At 38.3% G+C, this 17960-nt stretch overlaps 1 protein-coding gene across 4 annotated transcripts in view; it reads left to right on the top strand.

Annotated features, from left to right (window-relative positions):
• ACBD5 (acyl-CoA binding domain containing 5) overlaps positions 1-14793 on the top strand; it is a 31539-nt gene extending 16746 nt beyond the window's left edge. For all 4 annotated transcript variants that reach the window (XM_010859829.1, XM_010859828.1, XM_010859826.1 and 1 more), the window contains 5 exons: positions 423-690; positions 2470-2669; positions 3987-4031; positions 4900-5009; positions 12839-14793. In XM_010859829.1, coding sequence (XP_010858131.1) covers positions 423-690; positions 2470-2669; positions 3987-4031; positions 4900-5009; positions 12839-12851 — 636 coding nt within the window. In that variant the 3' untranslated portion in view covers positions 12852-14793. The remainder of the gene's footprint in view (positions 1-422; positions 691-2469; positions 2670-3986; positions 4032-4899; positions 5010-12838) is intronic.
• Positions 14794-17960: the final 3167 nt, after the last annotated feature.

Here is a 17960-nt window from a genome sequence, read left to right as displayed (position 1 = left end):
GTTTATATATCCCACCCCCCAGTCTTCCTCACCCATATTCTAACACAGTTCCTTCTAAAATTATTTTCAATTTATTTAATTTTTAACTTCATTAATTCATTATTTTTAACTTTATTGAGGTATAATTGATTTACAATGTTGTCACAGTGCTTTTTGAACACATTAACTCTAGGTATTTAAATGTTTCTTGGATGAATGACTCATGAGAACAGTTCATTGCCAAGTATCTCAGTTCTTTGCTCATAGATGAATCATCTCCATCCCATTTCTTCCCTGCAGATGGGAGGCAGAAAATGAGTTGACATTTTTTAGAAAAATAATATTTTCTATGATAATATTAAAAAAAAAACCCACTTTATAAAGCCAGTAATTCTTCAGTTGTCATAAGAACTTGGTGATGTATAACTGTTTTCCATTTGTAGTCTTTAGACGGCTTTATATCAAACAATGGACCATTTTCCTATTACTTGGGTGGTAATCCCAGTCAACCGTTGGAAAGTTCTGGTTTTCCTGAAGCTGTTCAAGGACTTCCTGGGAACGGCAGCCCTGAGGACATGCAGGGCGCAGCGGTTGAAGGCAAAGGTGAAGTAAAGCGTGGGGGAGAGGACGGCGGGAGTAACAGTGGAGCCCCGCACCGCGAGAAACGGGCTGGAGAAAGTGAGGAGTTCTCTAACATTAGGAGAGGGAGAGGTAGGTGGTACTTGTTTTTTGTTCTCACTGCCTTTATAAAGGAATTAATGAAATGGAGAGGTTCTCGATAGGAGAGGCACCAGGACTGTCCCTTGGCAAAGGGAGTGTTGAGAGTTATCCTCAGAACATCTGACCATTTTCCTTTATGTCTGGTTCTCTCCTTTGACTGTACAGGGCATAACACTGTATTCTTTGAAGATATGGGGGAAAACATATCTATTTCCACATCTTTTATATACTTCTTTAAGGTAGCCAAATGTGTGTCCTGTCACTTCTTTTTTTATTTTTGTCTTTTGGCCATGCCATGCAGCATACAGGATCTTATTTCCCAATCAGGAACTGAACCCCTGCCCCCTGCAGTGGAAGCATGGAGTCTCATCCCTTGGACTGCCAGGGAATTCCCTTATAATGTTGAAAACTTACACATTATACAAGCAAACATATAAAACTTGTGATATCCCATTTCTGCAAGGGTAAGGTAACACAGTAGTACCTTTTACACACTGCAATATAAAACTGTTTTGGACTTCCCTGGCAATTCAGTGGTTAGGACTCTGCATTCCCCGTGTAAGGCGGCATGGGTTTGATTCCTGATTGGGAAACTAGGATTCCCAACGCAGCTCAGCCGAAAAAAAAACCAAACAAACAAAAGTTTCAGTCTTTCTGAAAAATAACTTGGCAACATTTATTAAAAACCACAACAGAGTTGTTATCCTTTCATCCAGAAATTCTTCTTTGAATTTGTCTGACCTAAAGAAATCAACAGAAATTTGGACAAGAATTTATTTATATACAAAAATATTCATTGCAATGTTATTTGTAATCGTAAAAATTTGGAGTCATCCTAACTATCCAAAAGTGGAGAACAATTGAGTAAATTACTTCTTTGTCTTACAAATGAATTCACGTAGCCATTTCAGTGTTATTGGGACTGGAATAAAATTTTATTATTTAAAATAAAATTTGTTATGAACACACAAATATTCATAATATCTTTTAACAAGTAGTACACAAAATTACGTATAAGGGGTAATGCCAATTCTGTAAATATATGTGTTGGGAAAAAATGGATGGATAGATAACCATGTGTTAATAGTAGTGAGATTTCCATATGTCTAACTATGATGGCATTTATAAGAACAATCAGTTAAAAACCTTTGGGAGGCTTACAATGACCAAATAAGAAAACATGGCTATTTGATGTAGCTCTCAGTACTCTAAAAGAAACAGTTTTCATATTTTTCAATCTTGTTACTATATTAGTAAATAATTCTTAAGAATGTACCCAAATATGTATATTATTTATATATTATATACATTGAGTTGTGTACTAATTTATTAGGTACATTATAAAACCTTAGCAAAAAAACAGTAAGTATAAATGGAAGTTTCCACCTATGTCAACTTCTTTGATTTTAGTAGTTTATTTTGTGTACTTTATTATTGCTTCCACTCCACTTTGGAAATTTAGATCTCAAAGAAACAGGAAAAATGAAAAAAACAAAACAAAACCCAAACCCCACCATTTCTACTTTTATAAATATGATTGTTGTTGTTGTTTAGGTGCTAAGTCATGTCCCTCTTTTGCAACCCCATGGACTGTAGCCCACCAGGCCCCTCTGTCCATGGAATTTCCCAGGCAAGAATACGGGAGTGGGTTGCTATTTCCTGCTCCAGGGGATCCTCTCGACCCAGGGATCAAATCTGTGTGTCTTGCATTGGCAGGTGGATTCTTTACCACTGAGCCAAAAAGTAATTTATTTTGGTCTCTTAAAATAGGGCACAGGATGCAGCATTTGAGTGAAGGAAGCAAGGGTCGGCAAGTGGGAAGTGGAGGTGATGGGGAACGCTGGGGTTCGGACAGAGGCTCAAGGGGCAGCCTGAACGAGCAGATCGCGCTTGTGCTCATGCGCCTGCAGGAGGACATGCAGAACGTCCTCCAGAGACTCCACAAACTGGAGATGCTGGCGGCGTCACAGGTGGGCTTCTGCATTTGTCTTGTCTTATCTGCTGTTGATCCTGTCAAACAGTGTGCAGCTGCAATCTGCGTTAATCTGATTTAAATGGACCACACAAATGATACCCAAACCTTATTTTAGCAGCTAAGTAAGAATCTATTTTTAGGGAACAGGGCTCAGATGATGTTTTATCAAGAGGTGTATTCAAACACACTGAGAAAAATATTCAAACACACTGATTTGAATGGTTTTGCTAAGAAAGAGATTCTGGAAGCATAAAATGGTACACAGTAACAGTTTTACAAAATGGTTTTTCAATGTTGAATGTGTGATTTTTTTGGTACTGTGTGTTTAATATCTCGTTCCTGTTAGGCTATTAAACACCATGATTGTAGGAACTATTTTATTTACTGCTGCTTAAGCATGCAGCCTCATTCCAAGTAGGGGGCACAGTAATTATTTGCTGTTAGATTAAAAAAGAAATCTGATTTACACATATCAGTGGAGATTAATGATTTTTAAAAGGATCTACTTTTGAAAATATTATTTCAGAAAAGACTGTGCCAAAAGCCAAATACCACTTAAAGTAATAGGAAATTTTCAGTCTATAAAATTAGGAGTACCATGTTGGAAGTAGGAAGAAGAACAGGAGAATAAGAATTGTTGAATAGTACAGTTTTAGGCACTAACAGAGACTGTAGCTAATGTCCTAGAGTCCATCATTGAAGTGTCATCGTTTTATAGTAAGCATGGTCCTCTATTTTGACCTCTTTTTAAAATGCTCTAGGGTTAATATACTAACTTCCCCATACTTTAATGTAAATTATTTTTAAGATGAAAACTTCTAAGCAGAGAGAAAGGAAAAATTACAATTTGACCTCCACTGTGGTTTGCTATAGCTGATCATGAATTTCCAAAACAAATACTTGGATATTGTTCACTTGATCTTTACATTTTTGCATTCTTAATGATCAGGGCTGCAGTTCTCCTCGAATGTTTGTAAGTTGGTAGTTTATGTGGAATTTAAGGAATTAAGAAATGTTGAGTAGGTAATTTAAAAAGAATGTAAAAGAAGTAATGGCTCATTAATTTAAGGTTTTATTTTGATAATTTTATATTTGAACTACTATAAAACATAAAATGCCAAAGATAAGTATTTGGCTGGCAACTTTAGGGACTTTTAATTTGGTTACTGTGAGTTTCAGGATAATCATAATTAGCAGAAAAATTGACAATAAACTAATATTTCAGGCTTCTTTTAAAAGACAGGAAATAGGAAAAAAGTACTGTATTTTTTCTTTCTGTCAAAGCTAAATCACTGTTTGTTTGTATTTATAGGCAAAATCATCAGCATTACAGACCAGTAATCAGCCCACTTCACCGGTAAGAAATTCTTTTCTTAAAGCTAAGCACCAGGGTTTCAAACAGGTTACAATAAATATAGATTATATGATACTCTTAAAGTTTTCAAAATAATATTTACCATTTTGAACTTTGAGGTTTAAAATATATTTGTTTTAAAACAGAAAGAGAATCATAGACTTGGAGAACAAACTTCTGGTCGCTGTGGGGGAAGGGTGGGGGGAAGGGAGAGTTTGAGATGGACATGTACACACTGCTATATTTAAAATGGGTAACCAACAAGGACCTACTGTATAGCACAGGGAACTCTGCTCAATGTTATGTAGCAGTCTGGATGGGAGGGGAGTTTGGGGGAGAATGGATGCATGTATATGTATGGCTGAATCATTGGCTACACTACTATACAAAGTAGAAGATTTAAAAAATTATATATCTATGTTTGTCTTGTCAGTCTGAAGGACTTCTGAGAGTCTACATGAATTATGCTCTAAAATTATCTCCCTCCCTCTGCTGCTAAGTCGCTTCAGTCGTGTCCGACTCTGTGCGACCCCATAGACGGCAGCCCACCAGGCTCCCCTGTCCCTGGGATTCTCCAGGCAAGAACACTGGAGTGGGTTGCCATTTCCTTCTCCAATTCATGAAAGTGGAAAGTGAAAGTGAAGTCAGTCAGTCGTGTTTGACTCTTAGCGACCCCATGGACTGCAGCCTACCAGGCTCCTCTGCCCGTGGGATTTGCCAGGCAAGAGTACTGGAGTGGGGTGCCATTGCCTTCTCCCTCCCTCTAGGAGGAATGAAATCTTTTATTGTATATTTTAAAAATTATGAACTAGATGTGTTTTTAAGTTTATACATGAAACAGATTGGTGACCAGCTTATTTTATTTTCTCAGAGACCATCTTGGTGGCCCTTCGAGATGTCTCCTGGTGCATTAACCTTCGCTATCATATGGCCTTTTATTGCTCAGTGGTTGGTGCATTTATATTACCAAAGAAGGAGAAGGTAATATGATAGTTTTATAATTGTAAAGTGAAAAAAGTGAAAGTATTAATCACTCAGTCATGTTTGACTCTTTGCGTCCCCATTGACTGTAGCCCACCAGACTCCTCTGTCTATTGAACTCTCCAGGCAAGAATACTGGAGTGGGTTGCCATTTCCTCCTCCAGGGGATCTCTGTGCCCCAGGGATCGAGCCTGGGTCTCCTGCATTGCAGGTGGATTCTTCACTGTCTTAGCCACCAGGGAAGCCTGTTTATATTACCAGTTTACACACTGGTATATAATTCTACACAGTATGTATTCTAAGTGGTATGCAAACTCTTCTACAGCAGGCAGAGCTTTCAGCAGTAGTCAGGGAAATAGGTCCATCTTACAGATGGATTGTCATACTGAACATCCTGTACTGATCTGAGACTGCGACTACCTTGGTAATGGTATCTGGTGGGTTGCTAGACACTTGTTATATTAAAATTTTTTCACTTGAGAGCATCTAAAGAATTTGCACACTTTTGATTCATGCAACAAGAAAATGATTGATTACAGGCATAAGTTTTATGGAGAAATAATGTTCTTAACATCTGATGTTTATTTTGGGCCCTTTGCTAATATTAAAGGACAACAGATGAAAAATGCCTGCATTCATTTTCTGTACCTTAGAAATATAGACACTTGCACTTTAGAAAATGTTCACCCTGGTGGTGGACTGTCTCCAGAAGTAGGGCTTATTCTAATTTGAGAACCAGAATTCCAGATTGGATGCCAGGAAGTAATTCAGATAAGATGGAAAATAATAGAATCATTGGCAAGTACTCTGAGGTTGTCTAGATGAGGAGTAACATGAGGCCAAAACTATTGGGTTCAAGAAAATCTTCAGAGCAATTTTTTGAGACACTACATAAACTGAATTATTTTCCCTGGATGGGCAGAGGGACAAATGTTGGTCGTTCTTGGCCTCATTGATTATGTTTTTGTTGTTTTGTCACCATTTCTCATTAGGTCAGAACCAATGGGGAAAAGACAGGGGGTGTTTGGTGGTAAGATTTTAAGTGTTCTCTTATGCATGTGCAGTAGAAACACATTTTTAAAAAAACCTACAAATTTAAATAATTGTATGTCTGTTGTATCTCTATCAAAGAACTGACGTTTCTAATTACTGCACATGATAACAAAAGCAAAAACCAAATATTTACCCTTCTCTTACATAACAGGGGTAACTGGCTTACTACTCTTAAGTGCTTTAGTGAGAGTACTTCATAGTAGAGAAACTGAAAACGCACGTGACCTCAGTTTAGTCTTCTTTGTTCTCTGCTTATGTTATGACAGTTTGATTTATCTTTATAAATGAACTCAGTAAGTTTTCTGATACATTAGTGTTCTTGGAATATAGTTGCTGACTTACAGAAACTTAGGTGGGATTTCAGAAGCCTAAGCTGCTTTCTCAGTGTCATTTACCCCTTTCTAAGCCATCTGTATATGTGTTATTTCAGCTGTTAAGATATAGACCGTAGTTTAAATCCTTTCTTTTCCCACACAATTGATGTTTCTACTGTGATGGTTGGTTTCTATATAGTGTTTTAAATCCTAACATCCCTGATAACAGGAGGAAAAAAGAGCCAAACTGTTTTTCAGTAGGTGGTTATGCTGAATTTAAGCAGCTGGAAACAGTGGTGCTAATGGAAAGTGTGTATATATTTTGTAGTGCATTCAAGAATTCTTTTTCATGTTTTCCTTTGTTGAAAGTTGGGGACTGGAGAATAGAGAAACTGGGCACAGGACAAAAAAACATAAAGCTTATTACTTCAGTATTATTTCACACTTAAGGTTGAAGCAGCTTGTCACTTTATTAAAAACTGAAAAAACAAACTGTACTTTGCTTAGTCTTTGAAAATTACAGTTTTTCTAAAATGATTATTATTTTTTAATGTTCCTCACTAGTGAAAGTATATAACAGTCCTCCTAAGTATGCCTTCTGTCTGTTGACAGATGTCTCTGAATGGGAAAACTTTGCTCTGTTTTTAATTTTCTGTTTTATTATTATTGAATCTGTATCCAGTTTTCAATGTATCCTGGGTGTTTAGCCCTTCCAAGTTGTAAATTATTTAGTGCTGTGCAGTTGCATTTTGATGAGATGGTGCTTTTATGTATTGTTTGGTTACACATGTAACAAACCAACCGGGGTTGGAGGTGGAGCCATGTTTGAATCAAAAATAAAGGTTTGGCTTTGAGGGGCTTTCAGTTCAGTTCAGTTCAGTCGCTCAGTCGTGTCCGACTCTTTGCGACCCCATGAACCGCAGCACGCCAGGCCTCCCTGTCCATCACCAACTCCCGGAGTCCATCTAAACCCATGTCTGTTGAGTTGGTGATGCCATCCAACCATCTCATCCTCTGTCGTCCCCTTCTCCTGCCTTCAATCTTTCCCAGCATCGGGGTCTTTTCCAGTGAGTCTGCTCTTCACATCAGGTGGCCAAATTATTGGAGTTTCAGCTTCAACATCAGTCCTACCAATGAACACCCAGGACTGATCTCCTTTAGGATGGACTGGTTGGATCTCCTTGCAGTCCAAGGGACTGTCAAGAGTCTTCTCCAACACCACAGTTCAAAAGTATCAATTCTTCAGTGCTCAGCTTTCTGATGGGACCCGATGCCATAATCTTCATTTTCAGTTTCATTTCCAACTCTCACATCCATACATGACCACTGGAAAAACCATAGCCTTGACTAGACAGACCTTTGTTGACAGAATAATGTCTCTGCTTTTTAATATGCTGTCTGAGGGGCTTTAGGCATGTTTTAATCTGGCAGTTTTCATTCCAATCCTAAAAAAAGGCAATGCCAAAGAGTGTTCAAACTACTGCACAATTGCACAATCTCACACACTAATAAAATAATGCTCAAAATTCTCCAAGCCAAGCTTCAACAGTACATGAACCGTGAACTTCCAGATGTTCAAGTAAGATTTAGAAAAGACAGAAGAACCAGAGATCAAATTGCCAACATCCATTGGATCACTGAAAAAACAAGAGAGATCCAGAAAAACATCTACTTCTGCTTTATTGACTATGCCAAAGCCTTTGATTGCATGGATCACAACAAACTGGATAATTCTTAAAGAGATGGGGATACCAGACCACCTGACCTGCCTCCTGAGAAATCTGTATTCAGGTCAAGAAGCAACAATTAGAACTGGACATGGAAAACAGACTGGTTCCAAATCGGGAAAGGAGTATGTCAAGGCTGTATATCGTCACCCTGTTTATTTAACTTACATGCAGAGTACATCATGAAAAATGCTGGGCTGGATGAAGCACAAGCAGGAATCAATACTGCCAGGAGAAATATCAGTAACCTCAGATATGCAGATGATACCACCTTTATGGCAGAAAGCAAAGAAGAACTAAAGAGCCTCTTGATGAAAGTGAAAGAGAGTGAAAAAGTTGGCTTCAAACTCAACATTCAGAAAATGAAGATTATGGCATCCTGTCCCATCACTTCATGGCAAATAAATTGGGAAACAGTGGCAGACTTTATTTTTTGGGGCTCCAAAATCACTGCAGATGGTGACTACAGCCATGAAATTAAGACACTTGATCCTTAGAAGAAAAGTTAGACCAACCTAGCATATTCAAAAGCAGAGACATTACTTTGCCAACAAAGGTCCATCTAGTCAAAACTATGGTTTTTCCAGTAGTCATGTATGGATTTGAGAGTTGGACTATAAAGAAAGCTGAGTGCTGAAGAATTGATACTTTTCAACTGTGGTGCTGAGAGTCCCTTGGACTGCAAGGAGATCCAAGCAGTCCATCCTAAAGGAAATCAGTCCCGAATACTTATTGGAAGGACTGATGCTGAAGCTGAAACTCCCAATACTTTGGCTACCTGATGTGAAGAACTGACTCATTTGAAAAGACCCTGATGCTGGGAAAGATTGAAGGCAGGAGGAGAAGGGGACGACAGAGGATGAGATGGCTAGATGGCATCACCGACTCAATGGACATGAGTTTGAGTAAACTCCGGGAGTTGTTGATGGACAAGGAAGCCTGGCATGCTGTAGTCCATGGGGTTGCAAAGAGTCGGACATGACTAAGCAACTGAACTGAACTGAACTGAATCTGGCAGTGTTTATCAGGTTTTTAGTGTCATAGGAAAGAAGATTAGAGAACAGTGTGCTTGGTTTGGAGGAGACAGGTCCGTGTTAGCGATGAAGACAAAGATCTAAAAATCGTCTTAGGATGGGAAAAGTGTGGCCAGGAGAGGGCCCATTCTGTATGTCATGCTCTGGCACAGTGTCTGGCACGTATCTGGCTTTCAGTAAATATGTGCTGAATACATGGTTAAATGCCCACTCTTGGTAGAGCAGCTGAAGTACCATGTGACATGGATAGGCTTTGATTTTATTTAACGTATATATATATATGCATCTGGATGCAAGCATACACTGAGATAATCCTATACACATGTAAAGTAACTGCTTATCTATTTGTGTTAAGCTTTTAAAAAAATTTTTTTTTACATGGAAAGTAATACTTAAGGTCCACTGCTTGATTTTTTTCCCCCCAGTATAGAAGAATGTACATTTTTTATAGTTGATTTAGTGTTAATTCTGCTATATAGCAAAGTAATTCAATTATACATATACATATACATTTTATATTATTTTCCATTATGTTTTGTTATAGAATATTGAAAATAGTTCTCTGTGCTATACAGTAGGACCTTGGTGTTTATCCATTCTATATATAATAGCTTACATTAAAAAATGATAAAAGTAAATGAGATCCTATATCAATCTGCAGGGTATCTGAAAAACATTCTTTCTGCATGCTATGAAGAGTAACATCTGTAGCCCTGTTCAAAATTAGGCCCCGAACAGCCAGCCTCTTAAGATGGTACTTCCTGTGGTACCATATTCCCTCAGATACCTAACCTGGTCATTCTGCTATTAGAGTTGTCCATGACTTAAGTCTAAAGTACTGATAGCAGACCTTTCTTTTTTGACCAAACCACATGGCTTGTGGGATCTTAGTTCCCTGACCACGGATCAAACCCAGGCCACGTCAGTGAAAGTACTGAGCCCTAACCACGGGATCGCCAGGGAAATCACTGAAAACAGACGTTTTAAGTCCACAAGACTAGTCTTAAAATGTTACAAGCAGACCTTGTCTCCTTTTTTTTTTGCACTTTGCACATATTCTAGTTTGTAAACTCTGAAGTTTTGTGACACCCCTGTTGTAAGGCTATCAGCACCATTTTCCCAGTATCTGTTCACTTCATGTCTCTTGGTCTTATTTGGTAATTCTTGAAATATCTCAGGCTTTTTCATTATTTTTTTAATCAGTTATGGTGATCTGTGATTAGTGATGTTTGATGTTATTCCTATGACTTGTTGAAGGTTCAGATGATGGTTAGCATTTTTTAGCAATAAAGCATTTTTGGTAGAAAAAGTTTGTCTATGGCAAACCTAGACAGCATATTAAAAAGCAAAGATGACTTTGCCAACAAAGGTCCAATAGTCAGAGCTATGGTTTCTCCAGTAGTCATGTATGGATTTAAGAGTTGGACCATAAAAAAGGCTGAGTGCCAAAGAATTGATGCTTTTGAATTGTGGTGCTGGAGAAGACTCTTTGAGAGTTCCTGGACAGCAAAGAGATCAAATCAGTCAATCCTAGAGGAAATCAACCTGAATATTCACTGGAAGGACTGATGCTGAAGCTCCAATACTTTGGCCACCTGATGTGAAGAACTGACTCATTGGAATAGACCCTGATGCCGGTAAAGACTGAGGGCAGGAGGAGAAGGGGATGACAGAGGATGAGATGGTTGGATAGCATCACTGACTCCATGGACATGAGTTTGAGGAAACTCCAGGAGATAGTGAAGGACAGGGAGGCCTGGTGTGCTGCAGACCGTATGATTGCACAGTCAGACATGACTTACTGACTTCACAATTTTTAATTGAAGGAATGTACAGGTATTTTTAAACATAATGCTATTGCAGACTTAGTAGACTACAGTAGAGTGTAAACTATGCACTGGGAAACCTGAAAATTTGCTTGTCTCACTTTATTGTGATATTAGCTTAATTGTGATAGCCTGTACTTTGAAGCAAGCATATTTTTAATTAATTAAAAATAAATAAGTGTTTTACAAAAGTCACGCCTAGGTTTCTGGGGCACAGAAACATCTCAGCATTCCTGATAGAGCAGAGTTCAGTGGGCTGGGGGAAGGCAGGATGCTATTCCTGCTTTCTTTTCTGTTATTTTCTGTAACTTCTCTTACCCCCTATACCCTCCATTATGCAAGTTAATTTTTTATAAAAGGAGAGAAAGTTTATAAGTGCCTGAAAAAAATCCCCAAATTCTGAAGATAGTAATAGTGACTTATGTCTATTACCCTATTACAGTTGAAGATTGGGGGTTTCATACATCAAGTCATGTGCTTTTTGGTAAATCTTTAGAAGACCTTGTATGGCAATCTGCATCACGTGAGTTCAGGCACCTCCCTGTCAGCATTTCTGCTAACACCTCACTCAGGCAGTCTTTACAACCACCCATGATTCTGTTCCTCCAGGGTTTTTTTTCCTTCATGCCATGAGTAATCTTCTCCTGTTATGTGAAAATCCATCTGATTATTTAAAATGTCACACCCAGATGTACATAAGATTTCTTCAGAGGATAAAGAATGTCTAGTTATGTACAAGGTCATCCTTGCCAAGGCATTGCCTAAGATTATTTCTACAAAGGTGGTGGTGTAGTCACCAAGTCATGTCTGGCTCTTGCAACCCCATGGACTATAGTCTGCCAGGCTTCTCTGTCCGTTGGAATCTCCAGCCTAGACTGCTGAAGTGGGTAGTTATTTCCTTCTCCAGAGGATCTTCCCAACCCTAGGATTGAACCTGGGTCTCCTGAATTGTAGGCAGATTCTTTGCCATGTGAATGAGGGAAGCCCTTCTACAGAGGAGAGGAATCAGTGTGTAATGACAGTTTCAGGCATTTTGGCCTCTGCAATGCTGAGGACTGTTTAGAAGTTTTACAGCTGTGGGTCCTTTCCCAGAATTCAGATCACATGTGATTGTTGTCTTGTGCTCACAAGTTTATCCTTCCCTGGTAACTGACCCTGCTATTAGTAAAACTGTCACATTATACGTATCTGAGTTGTTGGTTCACATGTCCTTTCCACCCCATCCCATCAATTAAACAGCTTTTTGAGGGCTGAGAGCCTGCCTTATGGATGGGTGATCCTCAGTCACTGGCACAGTGCCTAGAAAGTATCAGATACATAATATGTGTTGATTAAATGAACAGTCAGGCTGTGCATCTAGCAAACTTTTGTTGTTTTAGTAAGTTTTTTGTTTCAGAACTTTTCCATTTTGATAAAATTATGAAATAATTTGCAAAAGTCTGAACTGTGGAATAGCCAACTAGATGAGATTCTAGAAGCCATAAGAGGAGTGTACATTTATTAAATTTATTTTTAATTGAAGTATAATTGCTTTCCAATACTGTGTTGGTTTCTGCCAAATATCAACATGAATCAGCCAAAGGTATACCTATGTCTCCTCCCTCTTGAACCTCTCTCCCAGGGAAGGTGCATTTAAATTGTTTGTTGGAAACTGTAACTTGGTAATGTCATCACTTGCAGGTGGATCTTTCCTGTTGCGCTCTAAGTGACATGAAGTAACTGCATAAGAATCATTTGTAATTTCATGGTCTTATTTTGAATTTGAGTATTATTATTATGTTACCTACCATTCAGCAAATTGTTTGGTATGGATGTGTCTCATATTCAGGTTGCGTTTATACTCATAAGACCTTGTTTATTTTCCTCTTTTCAAAGAAAATTGAACTAAAGAAAATGACATTTTGTTGAAGAAATCTACTGGCCCTGGATAACCTCGGGATGATACCAATTGTGGAGCTTACACGAAAATCCTAGTTTGTGATGATTACATTTTTGTTGTCCAGTAGTTTGGTTTGTGTACATATATATATATATATATTTTGCACTACACAAATGATAAACATTTTAAGGACTAATATTGCTGATACTTGAATAATCAATCTCAACTAGGTGATAAGTAGCATAGATTTCCCCTAGCCTTGACTTCGAAGGACATTAAATTATTAATTACTGTTTGGTAACATGTTTACCTGATTATCTCCCATAGAGAATGATAAGCTGCTTTTCCCAGGTATAGTTGTGATGATGAGAACAGATTTATAACTGGGTATTTTTAACTTTCTAAATTAAATAGGAGAAAGTATGCAAACCAGGAGTGAATTTCAACTAATAAATCAACCGTCTTTTTAAGTCACTGAACCGCCATGCAGTTTACTAGAAAAAGACTGGAAGAATCTTCTCCACATCCACTCTGTGGGCTGCTCAAGATCCCACTTGGGCATGCACAGCTCTGACTTCAGTGTTCAGGCATCATGACAAAGCAGAGCCCTGTGTACTAGGCTTCATTTTTACAAATGATTCACAGAATAGACCTTACCGGCTAATGGAAATGATGAAGAGTGGGCTTAAAGTAGGTTTGTCAGTGTGTTCTGAGTCTGCAGATCATTAATAAGATTTGTATTCAGTTATATACATGGATTCCTTTGTAATCATTTTCCTTTAACTGAGAATATCTTGTTTCTGCTTCATAGGGTGCTTTGAAATATAAAATGAAAACTTATTTATACTGTTTTTACAAAGGTCAAAAGGAAACACATGAAAAATCACTTTTCTGCAACTGGTATAAACCACACAGACCGGACTCTTAACCTCTTAGTGCCTCAGTTTTTCTTCGGGGTATAATATTGGAGACGTACCTATTTCTCAAGGGGTGTTGGAGGGATTTGCAAGCTAGCAGGCCATAAGCTTCTATTTGAATAAGACACACCCAACTAGTGTAAATTTAAGTGTCTCTCCCCAACCCCCCACCTATAGATTAAGAAGAAGACTGTAACTTAGATTCTTGAAGGCTTTCTTGGGAATTGTCCTTCCTGTATACCTTTTGAAACTCCCTGCTCATGTAGATGTACCTTACTTATACTTCCAAGATTTCTCTGATTCAAAGGCTTATTATCAAATGATTTTTAAATATTCTTGGTATGTGTGATGTTGGCTTTAGCATCATGTGTTCAGAGTGTTTTTGATAAGAGAGAAAGTAATCTGTCCTAGTATAGAGGGTGGTTCTTTGTTTACCTGAAGAAAAAGAATATGATTTGCTTTTCTGAAGACTGTTTTTTCCCTTGATTTTTTCTTACATGTAACTTGGTGTTTTTTTAAAAATTTTTAATCCCATCTTGATTAAAATGTGTCTGTCTAAATGGATCTACTGATTATTTGCTTTTAAAAAGCTGTCCTCTATTTATTTAGGGGAAAAAAATGAAGCCAGTAACTGAATTATATGTAACAATAAAATTTAAACCTGTGGATCTGGAATTATTCTAAAAAATTAGCCCTCTATCTGGTATCAGAAAATGGTGGCTTTCCTCTTAGTATATAAGGAAATAAGATGCAGAGTAAGAATGTAAGCAGTTGTGATTCGTGACAAGCAGTTGGAGGTAACTAGCTCCTAGGGATAACCAATTGTATCCTATTCCAAAGTCTTATTTTATAGTTTGAAAAGCACTTTGCACACTGTTCTTGTATATACAAGTAAAGATGTAATTACATGACATAGTGTTACTGCTTTGTTTAACAATCTCATTTAAGATTGACAGCTATGGTATTTTTTTAATGATAATACTTTTCTGTTTCTTTACTGTAAAATTAAGTTAAAAATAAAAGGTTAATGAGAATTGTTATGGTTTTTATTTCTTGTTACTGTCAGAAGTGCGTTGATTATATACTAAGGCTTAAATAAGAATAAATAGTAGGGATTCAGAGAAAGTAATTGTTCCTCTTTCAAAATAAAGCCATGCTATTACACATCATTAAAAAGAAAGAAACGGGGTGGTGGTTAACTCATTTAGTTGAAAATGTTGTTGATCATGTGAAAATCTTAAGTTTCAATTTTTATTCCAACTCAGTCGCTTCCCACAGCCTCTCAGTGCAGCCTTCATCAGCCATCTTAAATGCATACCATTGGTCTTAGGTAGAAAATGGTGTTTTTAATACAAATGTATAACTTGTAAGTTCTCTGCTGCTGCTGCTGCTAAGTCACTTCAGTTGTGTCCGACTCTGTGCAACCCCATAGACGGCAGCCCACCAGGCTCCCCCGTCCCTGGGATTCTCCAGGCAAGAACACTGGAGTGGGTTGCCATTTCCTCCTCCAGTGCATGAAAGTGAAGGCGCTGAGTTGTGTCCGACTCTTAGCGACCCCATGGACTGCAGCCTACCAGGCTCCTCTGTCCATGGGACTTTCAGGCAAGAGGACTGGAGTGGGGTGCCATTGCCTTCTCCGTAACTTCTCCAGGTAGTGATAAAAGTGATGACAGCTGTTTGTAATCCTTAAGATATCAGTGTTCTGTTGCCTGTAATAGGAACCTAACTGCAGCAGCTTGAGTTGTTTTCCTCATCTACAAGGAGTTAGGAAGTCCAGGGCTAGTGATGTGCTCCTGCAGTGCCCTCAGGGACACAGGTTCCGTCTGTTGTTCTGTCCTGTCATCATTAGGGCGTGGGTCTTCTCTTTGTGTTTGCCAAATGACTGCTGTACATCTCGGTCCAATGTCTACAGTACCAGCAGGCAAAGATCCTTATCTAATAAACTTGTAACTTTCCTGGAAGTCTCACAGGACATCCCTTCACCATCTTCTTGGCTAGAACTGGGTCTCATATCTTTGTCTGAGAATAAAATTGTTCTAGTTTATAGAGATACTAATTTTATAAGTTTTGCCCATACACAGGAAAGGCCATGTCTTTTGGCCTTTAATACTGTCCTAAATTCTCTTCATTTTCTTTTCTACTTCTTAGTCCTTGTTTTCTCTCCTTGTTTTCACCCTGATCTTGTCTTTCTCTCCATTAATCCTCCTTTTCAATGGAACCATGTTTTTCAAGCTGAAAAATGATAAGTGTTCTTTCCTTTTTCCAAAGAAACAAACAACTTTTAAACTTATCCATAATACAGGTGAGGTGTAGCCACTGTCATTTTTCCTGCCCAGCACAAATTCCCCCCGCTGATAAAACATCACTCTCCTCTTCCTCCCTGCAATTCTGCTCCACCCCAAGCCACAGTAATGGGCATGTCCCTCAGATCTGGCCCCTGTCTATCTCCTTCTCCTCTTGACCACAGTGACAATCCCAGGGAGGGCTGTATGACCATCAGTGAAGCAATAAGAGTTATTCTCCGGATCTGTTTCACAGAGCTTGGAGAGAGAGGCTTTTCCAGAATCTTACATAGTTTGAGTCATAACAGTATGTAGCCCTTTCAGACTGGCTTCTTTCACTTTGCAATATACATTTCCTCCATGTAATATCATAGCTTCATAGCTCATTTTTGTTTTTATGGCTGTGTTTCAATAAAATTTTATTTACGAAACAAGGGGCCCTATTTGTCCCATGGGCTGTAGTTTACTGCCTTCTGATTTAGGTAATTCATCTCTTTTTAGCATTGATTAATATTCCATTGTCTGGATGTACCAGTTTCTTTATTCATGTACTAAAGGACATCTTGGTTGCTTCCAAATTTTAATAATCATGAATAAAGCTGCTGTCAACATCTCTGAGTAGGTTTTTGTGTGCTCATAAGTTTTCAACTCACTTGGGTGAATACTAATAGAGCATTGCTGGACTGCATGGTAAAGTCACCCTTAATTCTGTAAGAAACCGTCAAACTGTCTTCCAAATGGAGTAGGAAACGGCAACCCACTCCAGTATTCTTGCCTGGAAAATTCCATGAACAGAGGAGCCTGGCGGGCTACAGTCCATGGGGTTGCAAGATGACCGAGTGACTTTCACTTCACTGTCTTCCAAAGTGGCTGTACTATTTTGCCTTTCCACCGGTGGTGAGTGGGAGTTCCTGTTGCTCCACATCTCTGCTAGCACTGGGAGTTGGTGTTTTGGATTTTAGCCATTCTGATAGGCGTGTAGTGGTTGTCTCATTGTTGCATTCTCTTTCTCTTTAAATTACAGCCTCTAAGGTTATAACTGAGAGATCCTGAGGATGTCTATCTTGCCACTTGGAGGAGCCTTAAATAACCAACTTCTAAATAAGCCTTATTTAAATAAGGCTTAAATAAGCTAACATCTAGACCTAGGAACTTAAACAAGAGTCAGAAAACTGTGAGTTCAACTCCATTAATCCAGTTAACTCTGAAAACCCTATCCCTATGTTTACACATAGGGTTTACACAGTTTTGTTTACATGGGTTAATAAATTTGCCTTCTTACTTAAGACAGTTTAAGTTAGGTTTCTGATACTTGGACCAGAGTCCTGACTAGCGTAGATGACTTGCAATTGTCAGGACTGAGCGCAGGCCCTGAAGCCAGACTGTCTGGGTTCAAATTCTGTGCAGTCATGGAAAGTCCCTTACCTTGTGTTTCCGCTTCCTTAGCTATACAATGTTGATGAAAATATCTCATAGGGTTAATGTATGCATAAAGTACATAGATAAGATATAGTTCAGGATATAGTAAATGCTTTTAAACTGATAGCTACCATGATGATAGTAATATTGGGTTGGCCAAAAAGTTCATTTGAATTTTTCCATAAGATCTTATGTATCAATATATTACACCAATAATTGGGTTATTATTTCACTATATTACATAAAAATCCAAATCCCTTTTGCAGAGATAGGCACTGGTAATGTTGGTGCAAATGTACCAATTTTTTTTTTTCCTTTTTAACAATAGCTAGTTGTTTCATTATCCTCTGGTTACTATTCCCTCCCTTAAAAAGTGTCATAGATTTCTGCTCTGGAGGCAACTACTTTCAGCACTTCTGGCTGTTTGGAACTTAGCTCCAAGGTTCTAGATGTGTGAACTGCTACTTTTTGATACTTCTGTTTTGGGAATTATCTGTTTA

The sequence above is a fragment of the Bison bison genome, unplaced genomic scaffold, assembly GCF_000754665.1.
Source record: "Bison bison bison isolate TAMUID 2011002044 unplaced genomic scaffold, Bison_UMD1.0 scf7180017864461, whole genome shotgun sequence".
Taxonomy (NCBI): Eukaryota; Metazoa; Chordata; class Mammalia; order Artiodactyla; family Bovidae; genus Bison; species Bison bison.
The sequence above is the reverse complement of the archived record's forward strand: the minus strand, read 5'-3'. Positions and strand labels throughout refer to the sequence as shown.